At 43.2% G+C, this 21,608-nt stretch overlaps 1 protein-coding gene across 1 annotated transcript in view; it reads right to left on the bottom strand.

Annotated features, from left to right (window-relative positions):
- Nucleotides 1-15,461: 15,461 nt before the first annotated feature.
- LOC110076676 (sodium- and chloride-dependent GABA transporter 1-like) overlaps nt 15,462-21,608 on the bottom strand; it is a 45,501-nt gene continuing 39,354 nt past the window's right edge. Inside the window, exon 14 of the mRNA XM_078376291.1 lies at nt 15,462-15,992. Coding sequence (XP_078232417.1) covers nt 15,888-15,992 — 105 coding nt within the window. The 3' untranslated portion in view covers nt 15,462-15,887. The remainder of the gene's footprint in view (nt 15,993-21,608) is intronic.

Consider the following 21,608-nt stretch of genomic DNA (forward strand, 5'->3'; position numbering starts at 1 on the left):
AGATTTTAGTATTGTTAGGCAAGAAGAGAGATGTACCTCTACCTACTTTCTATATGACATGCCTAATTTTTAGGAACTTCTCTCATGTTCTCCATGTAACTTTTTTTCTAAGCTAAAAAGCTTGAAACATTGGAAGTTGCTCCAGCCCCTGGTTCCTGATTGACCCTTTTGTTGTTGTGTTTCGAGATGCATAGTTTTCCAAGTGTGGTTATACCACAGATTGGAAGGAAGATATCATGGTATTGATGGTTTTATTTTTAACCTATTTCCTACTGATCTCCAAAAAAAAAGATCTCGCCTTTTTCAAGCTGCTTCAAACATGTTCAGAGTTTTTGTCGATCTATCCTGGTTCTCACTTGCCCTTATGTTCTTTTAGGAAGAGTGGGTGGAAATCATCATGTCTGGGTCATATGGGTTGTTCTGGTGTTATGTATACCTAAATTGTGCCAGGGTTTGTAGAAAGAAGAGCAAGGAATTCCGTGCCAATAATATGTTGCCCTCTGCTTATAATCTGATGGGACAAGAAGATGGAAAGATGTGCATAAGATCAGCAACCACATACCCCTTCATAAGGCTACCATTACAGTCACAGCCATATAAACAAAAATAATCAATGGGAAAGTAAAATGAGGAGAGGCCAGTCACCTTTTCCTAATAATGCACAGCATACAGCATTTCAGTAATGTTGAACTTTGCAGAAATCCAGCTTCCAAACAGATCCTTTTATTAAACCCCAGACTGACATTTACTGAGCACTTTAAAGGAAGGTGGGGTTTTTTGTTGTTGTTGTTGCTGCACAGGGTACAATTGACCAGCCTAGTTCTCTTGCTCAAATGTTCTTGAAATAAAATGTTCTGCTCCAGATGACATTCTCCTCATATTCCCCATTCCACACTTAAAAACCCTTCAGATGAAGGAGAAACACACGACTTGTTAACCGAGCCTTGGTCAACAAGGAGTCCTCCTTGTACAATGGGATATAACCCCTGCATGATCAACAGGATCATCATCCAAAGCATCTGGAGGGCATCAGGTTGCCCTGTCTTAGATTATGTCAGGTCATAGCAGATCTTAGAACTGCAGAGCGGGAAGGGATCCCATGAATCATCAAGTCCAGCATGTGTCAAGGAGGCACAAGTGGGGAATCGAACTCCCAACTTCTGGCTCCGCAGCCAGAAATCTAAACCACTGAGCTATCCATCACCTACATAGCTATCCGAACCTCAGAAAGCATACTATATAGCTTGCCATGCTGTCTGAGGATGATGGGAGTCGAAGTTCCAAATGTTTGCAGGGTGCTGATTTGGGGAGATAAGAATTTAAACTTTTTTTTCTGGCTGGAAGGGAGGGCAGTAGACTGCTCCCCTTCTCTTATCTGTGTAACAGAGTTCTTTGTCCTCCTGCACTACAAGCAGCAAAGAACTTGGTGTAGCCCTGCTCTTTTGTACTTTCCACTTGTCTTTCATGGAAAATGGGCTTCACTGCTCTTGACCTGTGTTCTAAACATGAAAATCCCCATGGCGTATTTGTTGGTATCTTTAGAAAGGTTGGGTAGGTGTTCTTTCCTGATTCACAGTGAACTTTATTTGCATTTGTTTGCCCTTTATTCCCTTCTGAATGTTATTTTCATTCCCTCCTAATGTTAAGACATTACAGTACTCAACATTTAGGTACCAGCTGCTGCTCCCCTTCAAGTCGGCTGGGAGGCTTGGAATGAACCTAATCGGTGAGAATCATTCAGGGCTAGAGGAACTGTGAAGATAAATACTCAGCAGCTCTTTACAAATAATTCTATGGGTGGCTTCATATTATTATCACAGCCTGAAGCATCATTTGAAGCACCATAATACATGTCACAACAATAATATGGATTACAGCAAAACCTGAAATTTCATGTCTGTCAATTAGTCATACAGCCCCTCGCTGCTTAACATCTGTTCATCTTTTCTTCCACCCATGATATTACTACCACATCCCAATGTCCGCACAATGGAAGGCTAAAACGAGTTATGAACAGAGTCAAAGTGTGACCAAAAAACCCACGCACAACTTGCTTTCCACTGTTGTTGTTGATGATGTCTTTTCACAGCACCGGCAGTATATTTTTGTTCCAGCTTGTTTTGATTTGCTCCAATGTAGGATCTGCTGGTGTGGATCCTACTACTGTGTTGTTCTCTGTTGATTTGTGCACTTTCTGGCTGACTGTCATTTGATGATATTTCCTTATATCATTTTTCTGTTGATCAGTCTCCACCCTGTCATGGCCCATGGATGGGTAAAACAAGGAGTGAAGGGAGGAGAAAGAGAAGTAGCTAGGGAGAGGGTGGAGAAAATAGGCAAAAGGGGGGGGGGGCAATCTGGGTTGGGAATGAGATGTTAGGGAGCAATTCCAGATGTGTGAGACCCAGATCTATTCAAATCTGCACAAAAGATACCAGAATAATCCAAGACAACCCCAGAACAAAGGGGGACAGCATCACTATGTGAACAAGCCCATTGCTGCTAACTCTGTATAGACAGATTACAGTGCAAACCTTTGTATTTTTGTCGTGAAGTGAGATCCACAGATGACTTCCACAGGATTCCCATGTCAATGCCTATAGCATTGCATCCATCATCACTTTGAAGTATGTCTGGAGATACCTTTTCCTGCTGTTTCCACATCTGTATGAAGAAACTTATCTTTCTTCCAAAATCCAGAGCATAACACGTGCACTTTATGTTCTACTGTAGATCTGAGGAACATTGGCCCCACAGGCGCTTCGGACTTCAGTTCTCAAAAGAAAGAAAACTAATCAACCAGAATGGTCAGTCGTAAGGGACTGTCGGAATTGTATTCCAAAACATTTAAGAAAATCAGAAGTCTCCTATCTTTAATCCAGTGAAATAAATGGAACATATTGGTTACAACTGAGTTACTCCATTAATTGCAAAGACCTTTATGTTGGTCTCCCATAGATTTCAGTGGGATTGAAATGCATAATGAACTTCACGCATACCCTGAGCCCTGACTGAGGCTGGGTTTAGCTTTTATCATTTTCACAGGAATTTATGTGCAACTGGATAGGGGCCTATGTATGAATTGATGGCATTCATATGTAGACTTTGCCTCAAAGCAGAAATATAAAGATTTGCACTGCCGCCTGTCTGTACAGATGAATGGATTGGCAATCCTGAATATGCCTGCCTATCAAGGCCAGGCTTCTTTCCCACAGTGCCAACAACATGATTAAGGGAAGCTCACAAGCAAGACCAAATGCAGTAACACTGTCCGACTCAGTATTTTAGTGACAAGCATACAGAGGCATTATAGCCTCTGATTCAAGAGGCAAGAGAGAGAGCCATCATGGCTAAGAAATCTTGGTTTATGAGCATGGATGGGGGGTATTTGCCAACTCTGACAAAATTCATGCATGCTCATTATACAGATTCAGGCTTCTTGCCTTCCTAACCCAGAAGTTAGATTACTATTATGTGATTTACACAGCTTGCCCTTAATGGCTGGTGTCTTAATTGTTTTCTGAACATAATACAAAATATAGATTTTGTCCACAGCTCTAAGCGGGCTTGGGCCCAAATGGACCAGAGATGTATAATCCTTGTATCAAGTAAAGATGGATGAAGTGTGTGCATTGACGTAATGGAATAATAATGCAACTCCCTCAAGAGTTCAGGAACGTTATTCTGGGATTTGTCCAAAATATGATTCTTCCAAGCTCTGTGAATCCTTCCTACGCCTTTTAAGATGAGTTCAAGTGAAGCAGAGCAGATAGCAAAGGAAAGACTGACAGAACAAATAAAGACCAGTAGTATTCTAGATTCCTCACAGCCCTGAGGATTTACTATCCTCAGTTCTGTGCATCCACAGTGCAGAGGTTTCTTTCAGAGACCAGGGTGCCTAGGTGAATTTGTTATAATGATGTTTGTCAAGAATTTATCTTTCCACAACGACACACAGTGTAGTTGATATAAGAACAGTAAATAAATAAGTAAATAAATAAACGGACGGACGGACGGACGGACGGACGGACGGACGGACGGACGGACGGACGGACGGACAGATAGATAGATAGATAGATAGATAGATAGATAGATAGATAGATAGATAGATAGATAGATAGATAGATAGATAGATAGATAGATAGATAGATAGATAGATAGTTGTCGTGCTGCCTGGAGTAATCAATGGAACAGGGAAGGGTTTATTTATTGACAATATTTCTGTACCGCCTGTCAGGGCAAGCGTTGGCATATAAAACAAAACAGCCACAGTAATATCTTTACAATTGCACATTTAAAACAGCAGTCTATAAAGCGCTGTAACAAAGCATAATAAATTAGATTAACCCATTTGAAACAAGAGACAGAAACAGTTTAAAGCAGTGAAGTATTTTAAGCAGAGCCCGGCATTTTCAGTAACAGCAGATTGAAGAGTTCCATGCAAAAGCTGCTTTAAAAAGAACTGGAAGCAGCGCCCTTAGGAGGGGTGTCCAGTAATCTAGGCCAAAAATGCCTTAATGACTGCCAGTTGGGTCAAACACTTTTTCCTTCCTGTCATTCCTCTGCTGCGGTCTGTTTCTTCCCAGGGTTACCTTGTCAGAAATAACAAATCACTAGACTAAGACTGCCTCCCCAGTGCATGCAACGCATCTGGCCCTAACCCGTGAGTCTCTGTAATTTGGCGTCCATGAATAAAGCGGAGGTTTGAGATGGCGCAGATTCCCAGCTAGCCTGTCATGTACATCTTGTCCTCAGCTCTTTTTACAATGACAGTACTTATGAGGTGGCAAAGAGGTTACATGAGGTCTCCCATGACTTAGATTCCCTCCTCTCTACAAGAATGCCTTAAAATCATCGTCTTATATCTCTGTTCAGTAAGCAGAGACGCAGCAATACTGCCTGACTCACAGTTTTCACTCCGAGCCAGATTCATACACTCCAGAGTTCATTTCAGGCGGTGAGCCTGACTATGGTAACTACGTGCAATCCGGAAGTTAAATTAGATGCATAAACCAAAAAAGAAGCAGCCAGCACAGGACACACATGTACATGGATATATGTAATCCTGTCTCTGTGGGGAAAAGTTCACTTTGGATGGGGGGGGCGGGCGAAAAGAGTTTCGTAAGCTATGGAAGAAGTCAGATGTTAGCTGAAACGGTTATCCAGATCTGCAATTTTAGTTCTTCTCTGCTCACCTTCTGTCATGCTTGCGTGCGATTAGACCAAAACAGCCACCTTCTCCCTTTCTGTTTTGAGAAACAGAGGCCAAACATTGCTTACCTGTTATGATATTATATATTCTTGTCATTCAGAGGCCTGCAACATCAACTAGGAGCTTAATGCATTTACTCTGCAAATCTCTTTTTTTATAGAATCTAAACAACTGGGGGTCTCAAACCACTGACCTCACGGCAGGATCTGGTCTAATTTTGTGATTTTCTCTTTTAAAGCCCAATGAAACATTCTCAAAAGCTCAGGTATGTCTGTAGTATTTACATTGGTCCTAATAGTGGTGTTGCCACACTGTGGGCCACTGTTTTCTTTCCTAATTAGTTTAGGCAGCATGTAAGGCTGCAAAAACTTCAACACCATTTTCAGTGGGAGAGACCACAAACTGGAAAAGTTAAATTTTTTCGTCATAATTCCTATACCCACTGCCATGAGCCAGCATGGGCAAATTTAGCAGCAAACGGCTGCAAGCCATGTAAAGCAATCAAATGTTATGGATTCTCCAGCGATTAAATATTTCTAGGAGTATCATTCTCAGAATCTATCAAATTATGGTTCTGGGAGCTGGCAGTCAAAAATTAACTTTTTGAACTGGAATGCCTGGGAGGAGGTGTGAGGAGCTGCAGCTCTCTGGTCTGTTTTGATTTCCCACAGCTTTCCACGCTCACCCCTTCTCTGCATCATGAATATTTATTGAAGCAACAGCAGCACAGACAGAAGGCAAGAGGCTGAGCGCCTCATGATAGACAGATGCCTTCAAGAGCTCACACAGCAGTCACACTGAAAGTGTGGCATCTTTCCCACACAGGCCATTTTGGCCACCTAGATTATGAAGGAAGGAAGGGCTGTTCTGAGACGCTGAGCAGTTTCCTACTGATTTAAACTATCAGAGAGATCATGTCAATATGTGTGTGCCCAGTTCTGCTCAATACAAGCCCCAAAGACTTGTCAAGACCTCCAAGTAGCTGTACAAAATAAGCCTCCACCCCTCTCATAAAGGAGCACCTGGCCTCAGCTACAAACCCTAACGTATGCCTTTGTAAACAGGATTAACCTGTGCCTTGTCCTCTCGAGCCGGCTGGAAATGGGCCAAGCAGAAGAACTGGCACAAGGTCTATCTAGATTCACAACTAGATGATCTCCTGCAGTTGCACTTATCCAAAGGGAGGAGATCTACTATGAAATTTAAGCTTCAGGGCCCCTAATCCCAGAGAGCCCCAGAAGTGATTTTGATCTGTTGTGGAAATAACACAATTGAAGAAGACAACAGTGGTTACCCAGACCTCATTGCTGATTGTGAAGGGCTCCCCGTAAGAATTTCTCAGCTTCAGGGCTCCAAAAAGGTGGGTCCACCACCGATTAGTTCTACCACCCTCTGAAGCATACGTCCGAGCATGGCTTTGCGCAACTTTCATGGCTCCACCCTAGAGAGCATTAGTGCACTCTCCAAAACTACCATGGAGAATTCTAAGGAACAAATCAAATTACATTCCCAGTATTCTACAGGAAGCAGCCACAACAGTTAAAAGTGTAATTGAACTACTATAGTGGACCCAGTGCTGGTTCGACTTACAGAATTAATCCGTATTGGAACGGTGACTGCAGGTCAAAAAGTCTGTAGGTCAAGGCCCCATTGACCTACAATGCATTGAAAACCGATTAATCCGTAACCGGCCGTTTTTGTTCCATTTTAGTTTTTCTTTTCCGGTCTGTAGGTCGATTCTCTGGCTGCAAGTCGAACCTAAATTTTGCGGCCAGAGAAGTCTGTAACTCGAAAAGTCTGTAAGTCGAGCCGTCTGTAAGTTGAGGGTCCACTGTATAACTACTATAACTATGCAATATAGATATTATGTAGGCCTCCTGTGTGTTAGGCATGCTCCTTGGTTTCAACAATTCGGATCCTCCAGTTGACTAAGGAGCACCCTAGTTCATGCCTTGACCCAATTTCTGCTTATTTCTACTTCCCACTGAAACCCTGGGGAACAGCATCCATTCTCTTTAAAAGGAACCCATCATCCATCACCATTTCTGTCAACCCATAGATCAGTGGTCCCCCAACCTTGGGCCTCCAGATGTGGTGAAGACAACTGGGAGTTGTAGTCCAAGAACATTTGGAGGACCAAGGTTGGGGACCATTGCCATAGATTATCGTTTCATTGAGGGGAATATCTGTGACTTCTTGAAGAGTGTTCCTCATGGCCCTGCAACAAATCTGCCTTTAATGTAGAGAACTCATAGGTCATCCCATGGGAACTTCAAAAGCATCCTCTGAATGTGGTCTACAGGTTAAGGTGCTGGTCTGTGACGCAGGAGACCCAGGTTCAAAGGCTCACTGCCGTGTGAAAGTCGCTGGGGGAGCTTGGGCCAGGCACGGTCTCTCTGCCTGACCTACCTCGTAGGGTTGTTGCAAGGATAACATGTTCTAGGTCTGTGACGGCAGCTGGACCTCCTCCAGGGCCAGCCCTCTGCAAAAGTGTGGCCTTGTGCGGTTGCAGCTTTCCCTGGGGATCCTGCTGCCTTGCGACCTGCCTCTGTTTGTTTGTTGTTGTGTTTCCTTCTGAGCAACCCTACGCACACAAATGGGAGCCTGTGTTCCAACTGCACGCACTTGCACAGACCCCGCAAATATCTGTTGGTTGAGAGCCATGTGCTCCAGAAGCTTTTCCTTTGGCTTATAATCAGAAATGTTAAAGACAAATTTGTCCTTGAGCGTAAAGCCTCTGCTGCTCCAAACAGCCTTAAGCTGCACATCTCAGCTTTATAACAAAAGGATCAATTCCCTCTGCTTCATTAAAGCTAACTTGCCAAAACTGATACTATTCAAAAACAGGATTTTTCCTAGGTTCACTGTAATCCTTTTGAGGGCTTAGGCCAGGGTTTCCCCAGCTATATCTGCATACACACTCTGCTTATCATTATGTATTTCCAAGGCCTTGCCACCAGTGTAGCGCACTAAGACTACAACCTTCTGGTTTGTTATTTGTAAGGTAAAGAAGAAGCTTTTCCTCTCCACCCCCACCCCCCCCCAGTTTTCTTCCAATTTGCCAGCCAAGACCAATTCCGACCGAATCTTGGAAGGCTGCATTTTGCAATGTCTACCATCAAGTAAGCGCTCTTCTGACACCTTGCAAAGTTTGCTTCCCACTTTCTGTGTGTATGGAAGAAGTTACCCATTGTGTGAGTTCTCACAGACAAACAACAACAACAACAGCAACAGCAACAGCAGCAGCAACATCATCATCATCATCACCATCATCATCATCATCATCATCATTATCATCATCAACATCATCAACATCATCAACAACAGCAGCACAACAACAACAACAACAACAACAATAACAACAACAACAATAATCATGATGATGATGATGATGATGATGATGATGATGATGATGATGATGATGATAATAATAATAATAATAATAATAATAATAATAATAATAATAATAATAATAATAATAATAATAATAATAATAATAATAAATGTGCCATCTAGTCAAGTCTTACTTAGGGCAACCTCTCAGGGCTTCCTATGTATACTCAGAAGTGGTTTACCAGTGCCTCATTCTAGAGTGCTTTGGGACTGTGCAGCTTGCTCAAGCTGTCCTCACCAGACGCACAGGGCAGAATCAAACACCCAACCTCTGGTTCCACAGCCAGGTCCCCAATTCACTGAGCTATACAACTGCAAAAAAACAAAAGAGAGAAACCTGGTTTCTCCATTCTGAGCAGAAAACACACACTCACTTGCCATGGAAAAGGAGTAGCTCTTATGGGTTAAGCTTGCCTTTCAAAGAGATGGGTCCCATTTACTATCTTTACAGTCTCTGCATTGTCTCTGGCTCATTCTTTTGGACATACTGAAACACTGTCGGGGATTGGCTGGGAAGAGGGTGCAGGAGGTGGGAGAACCCAGGACAGAATCTGCTCAACGGGGGATCATTTCACTGGATTGCTGTTCCAATTCTCTTAGCAAGCCTGTAGTAATAAGCTTAACTTTAAGTGCAAAATCCCGACTCCCACCCCCTGCCTTTATCTGGAGTCTCTTCCCTATTTCCCTCTGCTAGCAATTATGGTGCCAATACGTCAAGACAACAGATGGCCTTGGTTTTATCTCTGAGTGTGCTGTTTAATAAGGGCTGTTGGCTCTGCTTCCTTTCTTTTTCACATGGCTGCTTTGGCTCCATATTGCAGGCTGCCGGGTGAATTGTCCTTTTTCTGCTGCTGTTGTCAAGAGAGGCTTTCAGATTATGGGTTTGATGCAGAAGATCACAGTGTATATGTACACATTTAGATTTGCAGTTAAAAAGAGCAATAACGTATTGATCTCTTGAAGTAAAGACAGAAAATCAATGTGTCAGGAGAGATTTGCTACCAGAATTGTACCTGCATGGTACCTACCTCTGGTGCCTTCTCCTACTGTGCCACCACTGCCCCACAGCTGCCACAGTGCTGGTTGACTGGTGCATGCGCAGAGACCACCAGCCTGGCTTCCAGGGTGTCTCTGCCCATGCGCATGCCAGTCAGCTGATAGGCGCGGAGACAGCCGGCCTGGCTGCCAGAAGGGAAGCCAGCCTGTGGTCTCTGAAGATGGCAGCAACAGAGGAGGAGGAAGGGAAAACAGGACCAATCAGGGAGGCGATGGGCACAGCGGGAGGGAGGCGAGGCCAACCATTGCCAAACCGAAGCGAAAAGTTCGGCTTTTCATTTCCTTTTGGCAAAACAGAAGCGTTTGTGGGTGTTTTTTTTCCAGTTTGTAGTTTCGTCTGTGCCCATCTCTCTTTCCGTACAGAAGATCATGGTGTGATGTTTAGATATATGTTCACATTTACATTTTGAGTTAAGAAGGCACCCAACAATGCTGAATTCTGGTGTCAACCCTGCTGTCGTGAGCTACACCCTGCTCTGTGGAATGGATAGAGATGGACAGGGAGAGTGGAGGGAAGTTTGGGTGGGTATTATTCTGTTGCGCTCATGTCCTGCTTGGGGGCTTCCCACAGGCAAGTGTTTGGCCACTGTGTGAACAGAACGTTAGAACAGACCACCCTTTGTTTTGACCCAGCAGGGCTTCTTACATCTTTAACAACCTTTTGTAGGGCAAGATAAAAGAGCAAACATACTGAAAGCAGAGGTACAGTTCATGAGACCACCAGTGAATATTAACTAGATACCATTGCCAAGGGTCAGCGACCCCATATGATAGATGTCTCCAGATACATCCAGCTCTCAGTTTGCAGTCAGATGTGTAGAGAATGGGGGGGACATCCCTTGACTCTGAATCAGTTCTTTGTATTTTAGTTGGCACTCCCGCAAGCCATCCTCAACAGGGCTATGGCAATCCCATGTGTAGGCTGGTTCCCAAACTTTTAGAAACGGGGTATCTAACAGCATGCCGCCGGTTCTGTGCAGGGCTGACTTTTAAATATTTGATCCTGGCTGCTAATAATTGGAAGCATTATTGTTTCCTAAATTGAAGCAGTGATCTCTAGAAAACAGACTTACTGGAGAAAAGAGGAAGTTCATTGGGCAGCAATCATAACAGTAATCCCCCCCTCCCGTGTCAGGTTCACAGCTTGAGTGTGCTCCTGGACTCAACTCTGAGCATGGGTGCACAAATCTCAGCAGTGGCCAGGAGCGCCTTTGCACAGCACGCCCACTGTGCCCTTTCCTGAAAATGTCTGATCTGGCCACAATGGAGACATGTCTTAGTTACATCTTGTCTAGATTGCTACTATCATTCTATATTGGGCTGCCTCTGAAGATTGTTCGGAAACTTCAGCTGATTCAGGATGATGCAGTCAGACTGATGACTGACATTAATTACAGAGAGCTTGCAACTCTCTTATTACAACAGCTTCATTCTCTGCCTGTCTTTTTCTAGGCTCAATTCAAAGTGCAAGCTCTACACGGCTTGAATCCAAGCTATTTGAAGGGCCGTGTCACCCTGAGCGGACCAGGCTTTTGAGATCTTCTGGGGAGGCCCTTCTTTTGTTTTCACCATCGCCCCAAGCTTGCTCGGTGAGGACCCGAGAAGCCAGATTGCCCCCCCCTCCGCCCGGCTCTTGTCCTTCCATAATCGGGCTGACCTTCCTTTTCAGGCATGATTTTAAGCGATAAGTGTCTAGGGAATGCTCTTTTTCTTCTTGAAAAAAAAAATAATTTTAATAAAAATTAAAATTTAAAATTATAATTTAAAAATAATAAAAAATTATTTTTAATCCTGAATAATGTTTAATTTTTTTAAATATATAGTTTCATGTGGCATTTTAAACTATTATTATTGTACGATTTTAATTGTTGTGAGTTGCCTTGGATCCCCTGTGGGGAGAAAGGTGGCATAGGTAGGTAGGTAGGTAGGTAGGTAGGTAGGTAGGTAGGTAGGTAGGTAGGTAGGTAGGTAGGTAGGTAGGTAGGTAGGTAGATAGATAGATAGATAGATAGATAGATAGATAGATAGATAGATAGATAGATAGATAGATAGATAGATAGATAGATAGATAGATAGATAGATAGATAGATAGATAGATAGATAGATAGATAGATAGATAGATAGATAGATAGATAGATGACAAGAGTCTGCCTGCTCAGAGGCTGTGTACAAAACAAGATGGGATAAGTTGGGAAGAGTGTGGAAAAATACCCAAGGGCTAGAGGTGAGCCTAACACATGTCGTTAAAAAAAGAAAAGTCTTCAGAGTGTCTGCTTACTCTTTGAGAAATTCGCTCCTGCGGAAAAGATCTTGGCTCTGTTTCCCTCTGTAAGAAAAGTATGTCATCATTCATTGCCCCCGAAGGGAAGTGTTTTGATTTCCTTTAATTGAAACATGTTGAGCGGCTTCAGGAATAAATCATCCCTGGCACCCGCTTGAGCTTCACCTCTCTCCTTACGGGTCCTCACAACAAGAATATAGCCATACTTCTCATAAGTACCACTCGTCATCTGCCTACAAATAGTGGGTTAAGGAAAAGCACAAGTGACAGAACGCTGGTCTAGGCGGAGGACTGCTCTGAGTCAGCAGAACAACACTTGCAGCCTAATTTAAGGGTTGAGAAAGCGTCCTTTGGAACAGGGGTGGGGAAGCAAGCGTTAATGCAAATGTGTTCCTTGCTTTATACGGTAGGACTCCCATATCGGTGGGGATCGGTTCCAAACCTTCTGGTGGAGGCTGACAAACATTTTAATAGCAAATGTTACACATAGCATGGTCTCTGGTTCCCTCTAGTGGCCAGCTCTGTAACTTCACCAGTAAAAAATATATATGGGGGCGTTCTTATAGTATTTTTAATATTTTCAGACTGTATACAGTATAAGTGAATCAGAGGACACTGATCTCATGGATAAGGGGTCCTACTGTATATTCCTGGGCTGGCTCCTGGTTTTGAAAGGTTCATTCTATAGGCTGCAGTCTGTATGTGTCTTTCCAAGTGAGCGCATGTAGTAATTTGTAAACATTAAAATATAACAAGAATTTTCAACTTCTGTTTTTTTAGAAGATGTCCCAAATACAACCAAATAGCACAAGACAACATGCTAGTCCTTTCTTCATATCAGTTTTTCAAGGATGGATGACAGCTTGTCTGGGAATACGCAAAGCCTTTTACACCATGCTGGGAGGAATACTTAATTTTATTGCAAAGATATACATTTATCTGTGCTTGAGGCAGTTTACCATAATTGAGATTGTAAGAATCACTATCACCACCATAAAGCCCCACCCTACAACTGATTTACTGAAGAAGGAGAAGGAGGAGGAGGAGGAGAAGAAGAAGAAAATCAGCTCTGGAACTCAAATGGAAAGTTGTTTTGTTTTTGTAGTGTTGGTGCCTGCTTTAGCATGCATTATAACCACGCCTCCAGCAACAAGCCAAAAAGAAGATACTGTAGTTGGGTGGATACATTCCAAACAAACAAGTTCTAGAAGTTCTTCATCTCCACCAGGAGGAGACTTTTGTAAAGTTAATGGGTCTTACTTGCACATTCAAGACAAAGCCACCGTGAAAATATTTTGTGTTGCAACGACTGTTGTCCATAGCTATATTTTATTTCTGGTAAAATCTATCTTCTCTTCAGCTATTGTGAGGATTGAAGAGAGGGTTAGATGACTTTTCTACCTCTGCTCCAGCCCTGTGAGTCCTGGCACCACTATGCCACTGGTTGGCTTTGAAAGCCAACATTTTATCCGAACACTTTACAAAGCCTGAACATTCTAAGTTATAGAACTGCTGGATAGCTCAGTGGTATAGGTATCTAACTGTGGGGCCAGAGGTTGGGAGTTCAATTCCCTACTGTGTCTCCCTGATGGGGGCTGGACCCTATGATCCATGGATCTCTCCCAGCTCTGCAGTTCTAAGATTATTATTATTAACATGAAAATGTTTTCTGATGTCCATCAGAGATATCCACTGACAAATTCCCTTGAGGTTTTGAAGAGGAAGAGTGATCTTCTCTGATCACTGAGTTCATAGCAACATCTGCATCATGCCAAATTATTTTATAAATTACTATTATTTATAGTGCAATCTTATGCATATCAATGCTGGAGTAAGTGCAGTTTGGATTTTCAAAGCTCAAGCACCTGGATCAGCTGTCTTCTTCTCTTTGCCTGCACAGCACACCGATGTAGGGTACTTGCCAAAGTTGAGCATGATTCAGCTGCGATTCCAGTCCTTAGCTATTTCTATACAGGGGTAATAATTATACTTAATTCAGGAGTTTTACATATATAAGACCCTTGGCATTGTACATAGCAAAGTTAAGTCAACACACCCTACCTGCCAAACTGCAATCTAGAAAAAAATGAATAAAAAAGGATTAGAAAAGGAAACAGAGAATCCTCAAGGGGAAGCAAGCTGTACAAAATAAGGAGGTTTACCTTGGGAAAGCAATGCAAAATAAATACATCCTGCAGAGAAAGTCTCTGCAGTCTTTGGCAAGTATTCAGCCTACTTGCAGGAGGGCTACATGTGAGGAGGGATGCAGGAAAGTCCTGTCTCCAGCATTGTTGCTCCGAAGCATGCTGAACTTTCTATTCTCAGTACAGCACCTAGAATTTCCCCGCCTTCAGCTAGTGGTGGGGCCTTCTGGGAAATATAGCCAAAATGGGGGATTTTCTGAACTCTGCCCTGGCCCGACATTCCTGTGTTGGGTGGAGTGGCCTTTAGGAGGCTTTTACTCTACTCTGTAGGAGGGCCTATAAAAGCAGCATAATCAGGTATCTCCAACTATTGAAGAGGCCTGTGCTTGTGCTGAAGCAAATGCAAATGGAAACTCAGGTGGCGTTGGTGGTCCGTACTGCCTTTTTTCATCTTGGGCGGATAGCCCAGCTGTGACCCTATCTCGATGTTGGGGCACTCCCCACCTTGGTACATGCACTCGTAATCTCAAGATTAGACCACTGTAATGCGCTCTACATGGGGCTACCTTTGAGGTTGATGCGGAAATTCCAAGTGGTGCAGAACGCGGCGGCCAGACTCCTCAGTGGAGTGAGAAAATATCATCATATTTCTCCTATTCTAGCCGCATTGCACTGGCTGCCCATTTGGTTCTGCACTGACTTCAAAGTTTTGATGCTTACATATAAAGCCCTAAACGGTTTAGGGCCTCGATATTTGGCGGAATGCCTACTTCCACCAAGATCTACCCATATCACCCGATCAAGTCAGGAGGTGAGGCTGAGGAGCCTGATGCCGAGGGAGGCCCTGAAGGAAAAAACAAGAAACCAGGCCTTCTTGGCAGTAGCTCCTCACCTCTGGAACAACCTTCCTCCAGAGATTTGTGCGGCCCCTTCGCTGGGTATCTTTGAAAACCTATTAAAAACCTGGATGTTTATGCAGGCCTTCCCTCCAGTTAATATTTTACTTTCACTTCTTTATTTACCTTTCCTTTCCATCTTGAAGAACTTGCTTATTGATGTAAAAAATTTCTTGTTATACTTAGATGTTGTTTTTATGTGTTTGGAAGCCGCCTAGAGTGGTCGTAAGACCAGATAGGCAGGATATAAAATAAATAAATAAATGCACGCAAAAGCCTTCTTCAGACTTTCCACCTCAACAAGAAAGGTCTTAGATATGAGGAGATAGGGATCTGTCCAGGGTGGGCGTGCTCTGTGTTGATCCCATCTTTTTGCCTGAATCTTGGCAGCCCAATGCCTGCATTAGGGCTTCTTTCAAATGCAGACCGTTGCGTTAAGTAGTCCATATATGAGAAAGCAGTGAAGAAGAGTAGGGAACTGGTAGTTGAGTCTGCAAGCTAAAACAACTAGTAAATCCCATTAAAAGGAGTTAGGAAAAAAATCATGTTGACCTGTAAAGTCTACTTTGGGAGCCTCAAAGGATAAAAGGAGAAGGAAGTCCAAGGAAATAATCCAACAGTGTTCCTTGCCATTCAAATTTAAGGTTGCAAAGTGTGGGAATTCCGTTCAAGTGGTCACGCAAGATAGAGGATGGGTCACAAGGGAATCACAAAAATTTTGTACATCGTCCTCAGGGAATGCCATGTTGGAATCGGAAACGACTAAAAAGAGGTGGAGAAGCGATCATATTCTCTTGAATTTTGAACAGATGGTGGAAATCTGAACATATGAACATTGTCAAAGGAGATGAACGATGGGCACAGCATGAACACTGGCAGGCCAGAGCAGCAGGTTTATTCTCTGCCTAGACAGCAGCATCAGAGACACTTCCATTCAGCGAAGTCTTTGGCTGTAGCCCATTGTGTTGGAGAGTCACATCTTCCATAGGCTGGGTCATCAGCTGAAACCGCTGGAAATAAAGGATGAATGAAAGTTACAGGGTGAAGGGAAGGAAGGAAACCCGGAAGCAAGTAAACAGAAGGAGATGCAAGAAATACTGGCAAGAATAAAGGAAAGGAAAGCTTGCCCTGTTGTTATGATTACACTATGCTGCCCTTTGAACTATTCTCATTTGACTAGTCAGTTATGAAAATGCTCCACATGGAGATTGCTATGGAAATGTGGCTTTAAAATATGTTAGTATGTTGGAAACTAAACAGAACAGAAGGAAAACTCAAGTGTCAGGATAAAAAACATTGATTTGGCACAGGCCCGTTAGGCTAAGCCCTTGCTCTAATAATTATGATATATAAGTTAAAATCTAATAAACCTATCCTGTTGAGAAAGTAGGGAAACACATTTACTCAGCCTGTAAGGAGAAAGTACACTAGTTCTATCTTCTGTGACATTGTTTTGATTGGGTAAGAATCACAGGAACGTCTGGAGCAAGGTCTTGGTGGATAAAGCTGTGTTCCATGTGACTTGTAATGACCTCTAAACTAGCATCCTGCCTTTAGATACAACAGGGAATACTGGGCGTTCCCAGTAGCCATGCTTAGGTTGGGAAACTCACTATTTAAGAAGGTTCATGTGGGCCCCTATTGTCTAGCCTTCTGTCCTGTTCTTAAGGAATTTTTTTATTCTAATAAATGTACGATAGGGGTGCGCAAGGAAACAACTTTTCATTTGCTTTCATTTCTGCTTCTTTGGAGGGCTCCTCTTTCAGTTTTGGGTTCTTGCAGGTTCAGGTCCTTTCAGTAAACCTGGAAGTACAGAATCTTTCAAGTTCTTCCATTGTAATTTTCACATTCCCGTTTCTAGTGCTCACAGAATGCTCAAAACTAGTCCTCCCAAAAAGGAGGGACAAGGTGACAGACAACAGTGGGGAGCAGCAGCGGTACACGAAGAAGAAAAATAAATCATCCAAAGACCCATGCTGGCTCTAACAGTACTTTAAAGTTCACATTTATCATCACACTACCATTCTTATCATCCTCATTAATTCATCAGCAGGAAACAGTAGAAAGGAGAAAGAGAAATCATCAGTCATCATGATTATCAAAATAAAACTCACATACATGCACAAAGGGCAATATAATCAAACCCATCACTCCAGACCACAAAAATATGGGATTTGTGTGTGCTGAGGAGACAGCTTTCCCCACCACTGCTCCAGTCGTGTAGGCTATAGTCCACCAGGTGAACGGCAAGTTAGCAGGCAGACACTCTAAGCAGACACTCTAAAAGAAATGGGGGGGAGTCAAGCCCTCAAAAATCAATAAAATTAAAAGCCAAAAAGGCAGGGAATCAAAATCATCCAGAAAGTAATCCAAAAGTGGAGGAACAACAAAGAGATTTTTTAAAAAAATGCAATGTGCAATGGAAGAGCAGCAATAGCAGTATCACTAGCAGGCCAGTGAAGAATAAATCCAATCCAAAATGGAAGTCAGAGAAGCTCTCCCAGAAGCAGGAGCGAACAAGTCCCCAAGCAGCTGTAGAACAGCCACTCTCGTTTTCCAGGCTGTTCTAAAGATTAAAACTTTGCACCCATCACTTCCAGCATGTTCTCTGAATCCGAATTGGCAGCCCTTGCAATGTTTACTATTTACTATTTACTGGAACATCAAATGGAATGATTTTGCATACAAGGGTCAAATACAGGTAATCTGAACTATAAAATACATAAGAAATCCACAAGTTTCATTCTCCTTTCTTTTGGAATCCTGAATCTTTCATATTTCAGAGGCTTTCTATTATAAAGCCCTTAAAGATTCCCCCAAACAGAGCCTCTTTTGTGGGTCCCCCCCCCCATTTGGGTTAACCCCAAATCCCATTCCTAGTGTTTGATCTGCCACTGGGATTTTAGTGGCATGACCATTTTTAAAAAAAATTATTTCAATCTGCAGTATATGTCTTTTGTTTTAATATGTTGGATTCATAGGTTTTCTAAGCTTTATTGGTTCTCTCGCGATAGACTGCAGAAAGAACCCATCCAGTTGGTGTAAATATTCTTGGGAATTAAAGTTACAGTGGGGTCTCGACTTACGAACTTAATCCGTATTGGAAGGCAGTTCTCAGGTCAAAAAGTTCTTAAGTCGAATCTGCATTTCCCATAGGAATGCATTGAAAACCATTTAATCCGTATCTGCTTTTTTCGTCCATAGAAACTAATGGGAAGCTGCTATTCCGCCTTCTGCCACTAGAGGGGGATATTTTTTCTTTTTCCTTTTAACCTAAGATGACTTAGCTTTAAAAAAAAGGAAAAAAAGAGTTCGTAACTCGAATCTAAGTTCGTAAGTCGAGTCCATATATTCCTATGAGAGCAGTTTGTAAGTCGAAACGTTCGTATGTCGAGCTGTTCGTAAGTCGAGACCCCACTGAATTCGAAATAACTCCAGATATTTTGCATTCAGAAGAAATGAGAAAACAAAAAACCAAAAACCTCATCGTCAAAGGCGGAAGGAGCTGAAATGTTTTTCCTTGGATGAGGTCTAGGAAGCATTTGGCCCAGCTTTCCTTGCACTGATGGCTGATATTTGAGTTTAGTTATTTTTTCAACTTCTTTGCATTAATGGGACTGAAATGGCCTATAATCTTCCTCACCTGTCACAACTACTTTATTTTGTCGCAGCCTCTAATTTCCCTGCAAGCTTCTGCTCTGCTCTGTTGGAAACTAATGGAGATCCGCCTAGACAAGGGGGCAGAGTTTCGCATGCAAATTTCCCTGCTGTCGCTTGCTATTTATTGCCTCTTGGGTGAATCCACACGAGGGGGAGTGACGGAGCCAGTGATGGGGAGGCTCTCTTGATATAAGGGCAACATCCCACCAAACAAACCTTGCTGAAGTTCCTTTTTAAAACCCTTTTTTTTTTAATCGCAGTGGCTCCTTGACCTTGTGGAATGCATCATAAGGGGGAAGGAACATGGGTAGCCAAGTCCAACTCTAGATTTATCACCTTCTTGCAATAGCGGGCCCATAATCAGTGAACAAGGTGCTAAAAGTAACTGTGTTTCCAAAACCTTAAAGAGCAAAGTGGTGTTATTTTTTTCCATTTTGTTTTCATTGAAACAAGCTCATTTTTTAAGCCTCAATGGTCATGAAGCTAACTAGTTTTCCTCTAAGAATGTTTTTTTGACTTGGGGTGAAAAGCTTAAAAAGGAACCCTCTATCTCTTCTCTGGGAGAATGGTATCTAAGACTATCTATCTTAGGATCAAGCAGATTTATTTCATTATCCAGGCAGCATGCTGGAAAGGCCGCAAGCCTGATTAACCCTAGCCCTTTGCCGATCTTTCTTCTAGACATACTTATTTATTGTCCTCACATAAGATCTTATTCAAACCCATGTGCAGAGACAGCGTGACCTCACCAAGCAGCCTCAGCAGGCCTGCAGGAAGAAAAATGATTTCCACTGATCTGGACCAAATTATGCAAAATGAATCAAAATGTCTGTACCCAAAACGGGAGCAGGTGGGTGGGTGGCTGGGTGGGGTTCCCTAACAAAGCAGCCACACAGAAGGGTTATCATTTCTCCATTTGCTCTAACACAAGCATGCAGTGAGTAAAGGAGGCACTGCATACCTGCAATTGTTCTGCTTGGCCGGACAGGTTACAAGGCAGTCAGGAAGGCTTTCTAGCTGAAGGATGGAGCTTCTCAGACTTACCCAACCAGCATGGCTAATGGCCAGCCCAGCCGAGGGATTCTGGAAGTTGTCCCAAAAGGTTGATTTTCCAAAAGTATTGTTAAGATCGTTTTGGACTCTAATGTTTAGAGCAAGGGCCTCCAAAGTACGGCCCGTGGGCCACATCCGGCCTGCCTTGCCCTTTTATCTTGCCCATCTGAGCATACGTGAGTGCATGCGTGCAGGAGGGCATGTGTGCAGACGGGAGTGTAGGCAGGCAGGAATACGGGTGGGCGGGAGTGCGCATTCGCATATGCACGTTCCGTTGGCCCTTGAAAATATGGAGAATATATTAAGTCACTGTGAAAAAGTGGTTTAGAGCATAGGTGGCTGATCATGACCAGAGGAAAAGGCTTATTCCCTCAGCTGGAGGGAATGTCAGGAAGGATTTTTCTCCAACTTTTAGTTAACTAGGATTAGTCTGGTTAATAATTCTGAGTTATCCTCCTGAAATAAACCTTCCTCTGTAGTCCGTATCATCGTCGTCATCACTGTGTACTGACAAGTTGATTCCAACTTACAGCAACCCTTCCCCAGCTTTTCTAGATACCGCATTTACTCAGAAGTGTTTGCCATGACCTTCTATCGGAACTGTGTAGTTTGCCAAAGGCTACACCACGCAGTTACAAAGGCTTCTCCAAGGAGGCCCAATTTGATGGAGAATCAAATTCCCAACTTAGGGCTCCGCATCCAGGTGCCCACGCCCTAAACTAACCAGCCAGCAACCAAAACATATTGTAGAACACATACTGTAGACTATTGTGGTTCCGCCTCTGGGTCACTGTCATTACGGTATCACCTCATGCTCATGGTCAACATCTTGCAACTTCCTACTTCAGTCTTTCTGTGTTCACACTCCCTAATATCCACCTCCACTCATTGTCTCTTCTTCACCCTTCTGAAGCATTTTGTATCTTTGCATTTTTGGAGAGAGGCCACATGTTGATCGCATAGTCCCTGTGTTGCCTGTAGAAGATCACGGGTTCACTCCTTGGTATTTCTAGATAAAACACTCAGCTAGCAGGTGATAGGAAGAGTGAACATTTGAGATCCTGGCACATGGTTGGCTCTACCATTGGAGTGGCTGAAGTAATAGCCTCAGGTGGCAAATTTATCTCTTCACCACTGAAGAATGGCCCCTGCTACTTTGGACAGGAGCTACAATGGCTGTCTTTCCAGAACTAGCTCTTTCTTCAACACCTAGTTCTGAGCAGGTCTTCTGAGCCAAAGCCCAATGGAGCTAAGGTGGAAAATGTTCAGGTCACCTCATCCATTCTACCTTGACCTGAGGGCTCTTCACAGCCACATGCTGAAGAAATATTTAGTCCTCTATAGAGAGTCCCCTCTGATGGGGCTGGGGAATGAGGCCTGTGTGATCTTCCCTCTCTTGTGGCAGGTCAGTGTGCTGCAACAGCTACAGTTGCTGTCACCACTTTTGCTACCACTTCCTTCTGCATTGCTGAAGGGGCAGTGGTCATATTTCCTCCTTCTATGGTGGAGGATGCTATCCCATGGCTATGGGTGATGGGGCCAAATGAGGCAGCCATCGGGGCCACCAAAGCCCCACAGCAATACTCTGGACTTTCTGTTGCCCCTTCACGTGCACATTCAAGTTGGAGTACAGTATTTCAGGAAATTTGTATTGTGCAATGGCCACACCGCTCTCTTTTATTTCAAGGAAATAGACCAGTCTTGGCACAATCACATTTTGCATTCCTCTCCTCTCTGCTTGTGGCAGGTAAATCATCCTTAAACAGAGCTTTATTAATTTACAGTCTCCGCAGGATCTGGATGATGGTGTCAAGATGAAGGGCATCCAAAAGCAAATTTCAGGAGAGTGTCTGGGAATGCTGGAAATGAGATGTTGCCAATAATTATTGCAGAGGCCCGGGTGAGAGGCAAGC

Source organism: Pogona vitticeps, chromosome 5 (assembly GCF_051106095.1).
Source record: "Pogona vitticeps strain Pit_001003342236 chromosome 5, PviZW2.1, whole genome shotgun sequence".
Taxonomy (NCBI): domain Eukaryota; kingdom Metazoa; phylum Chordata; class Lepidosauria; order Squamata; family Agamidae; genus Pogona; species Pogona vitticeps.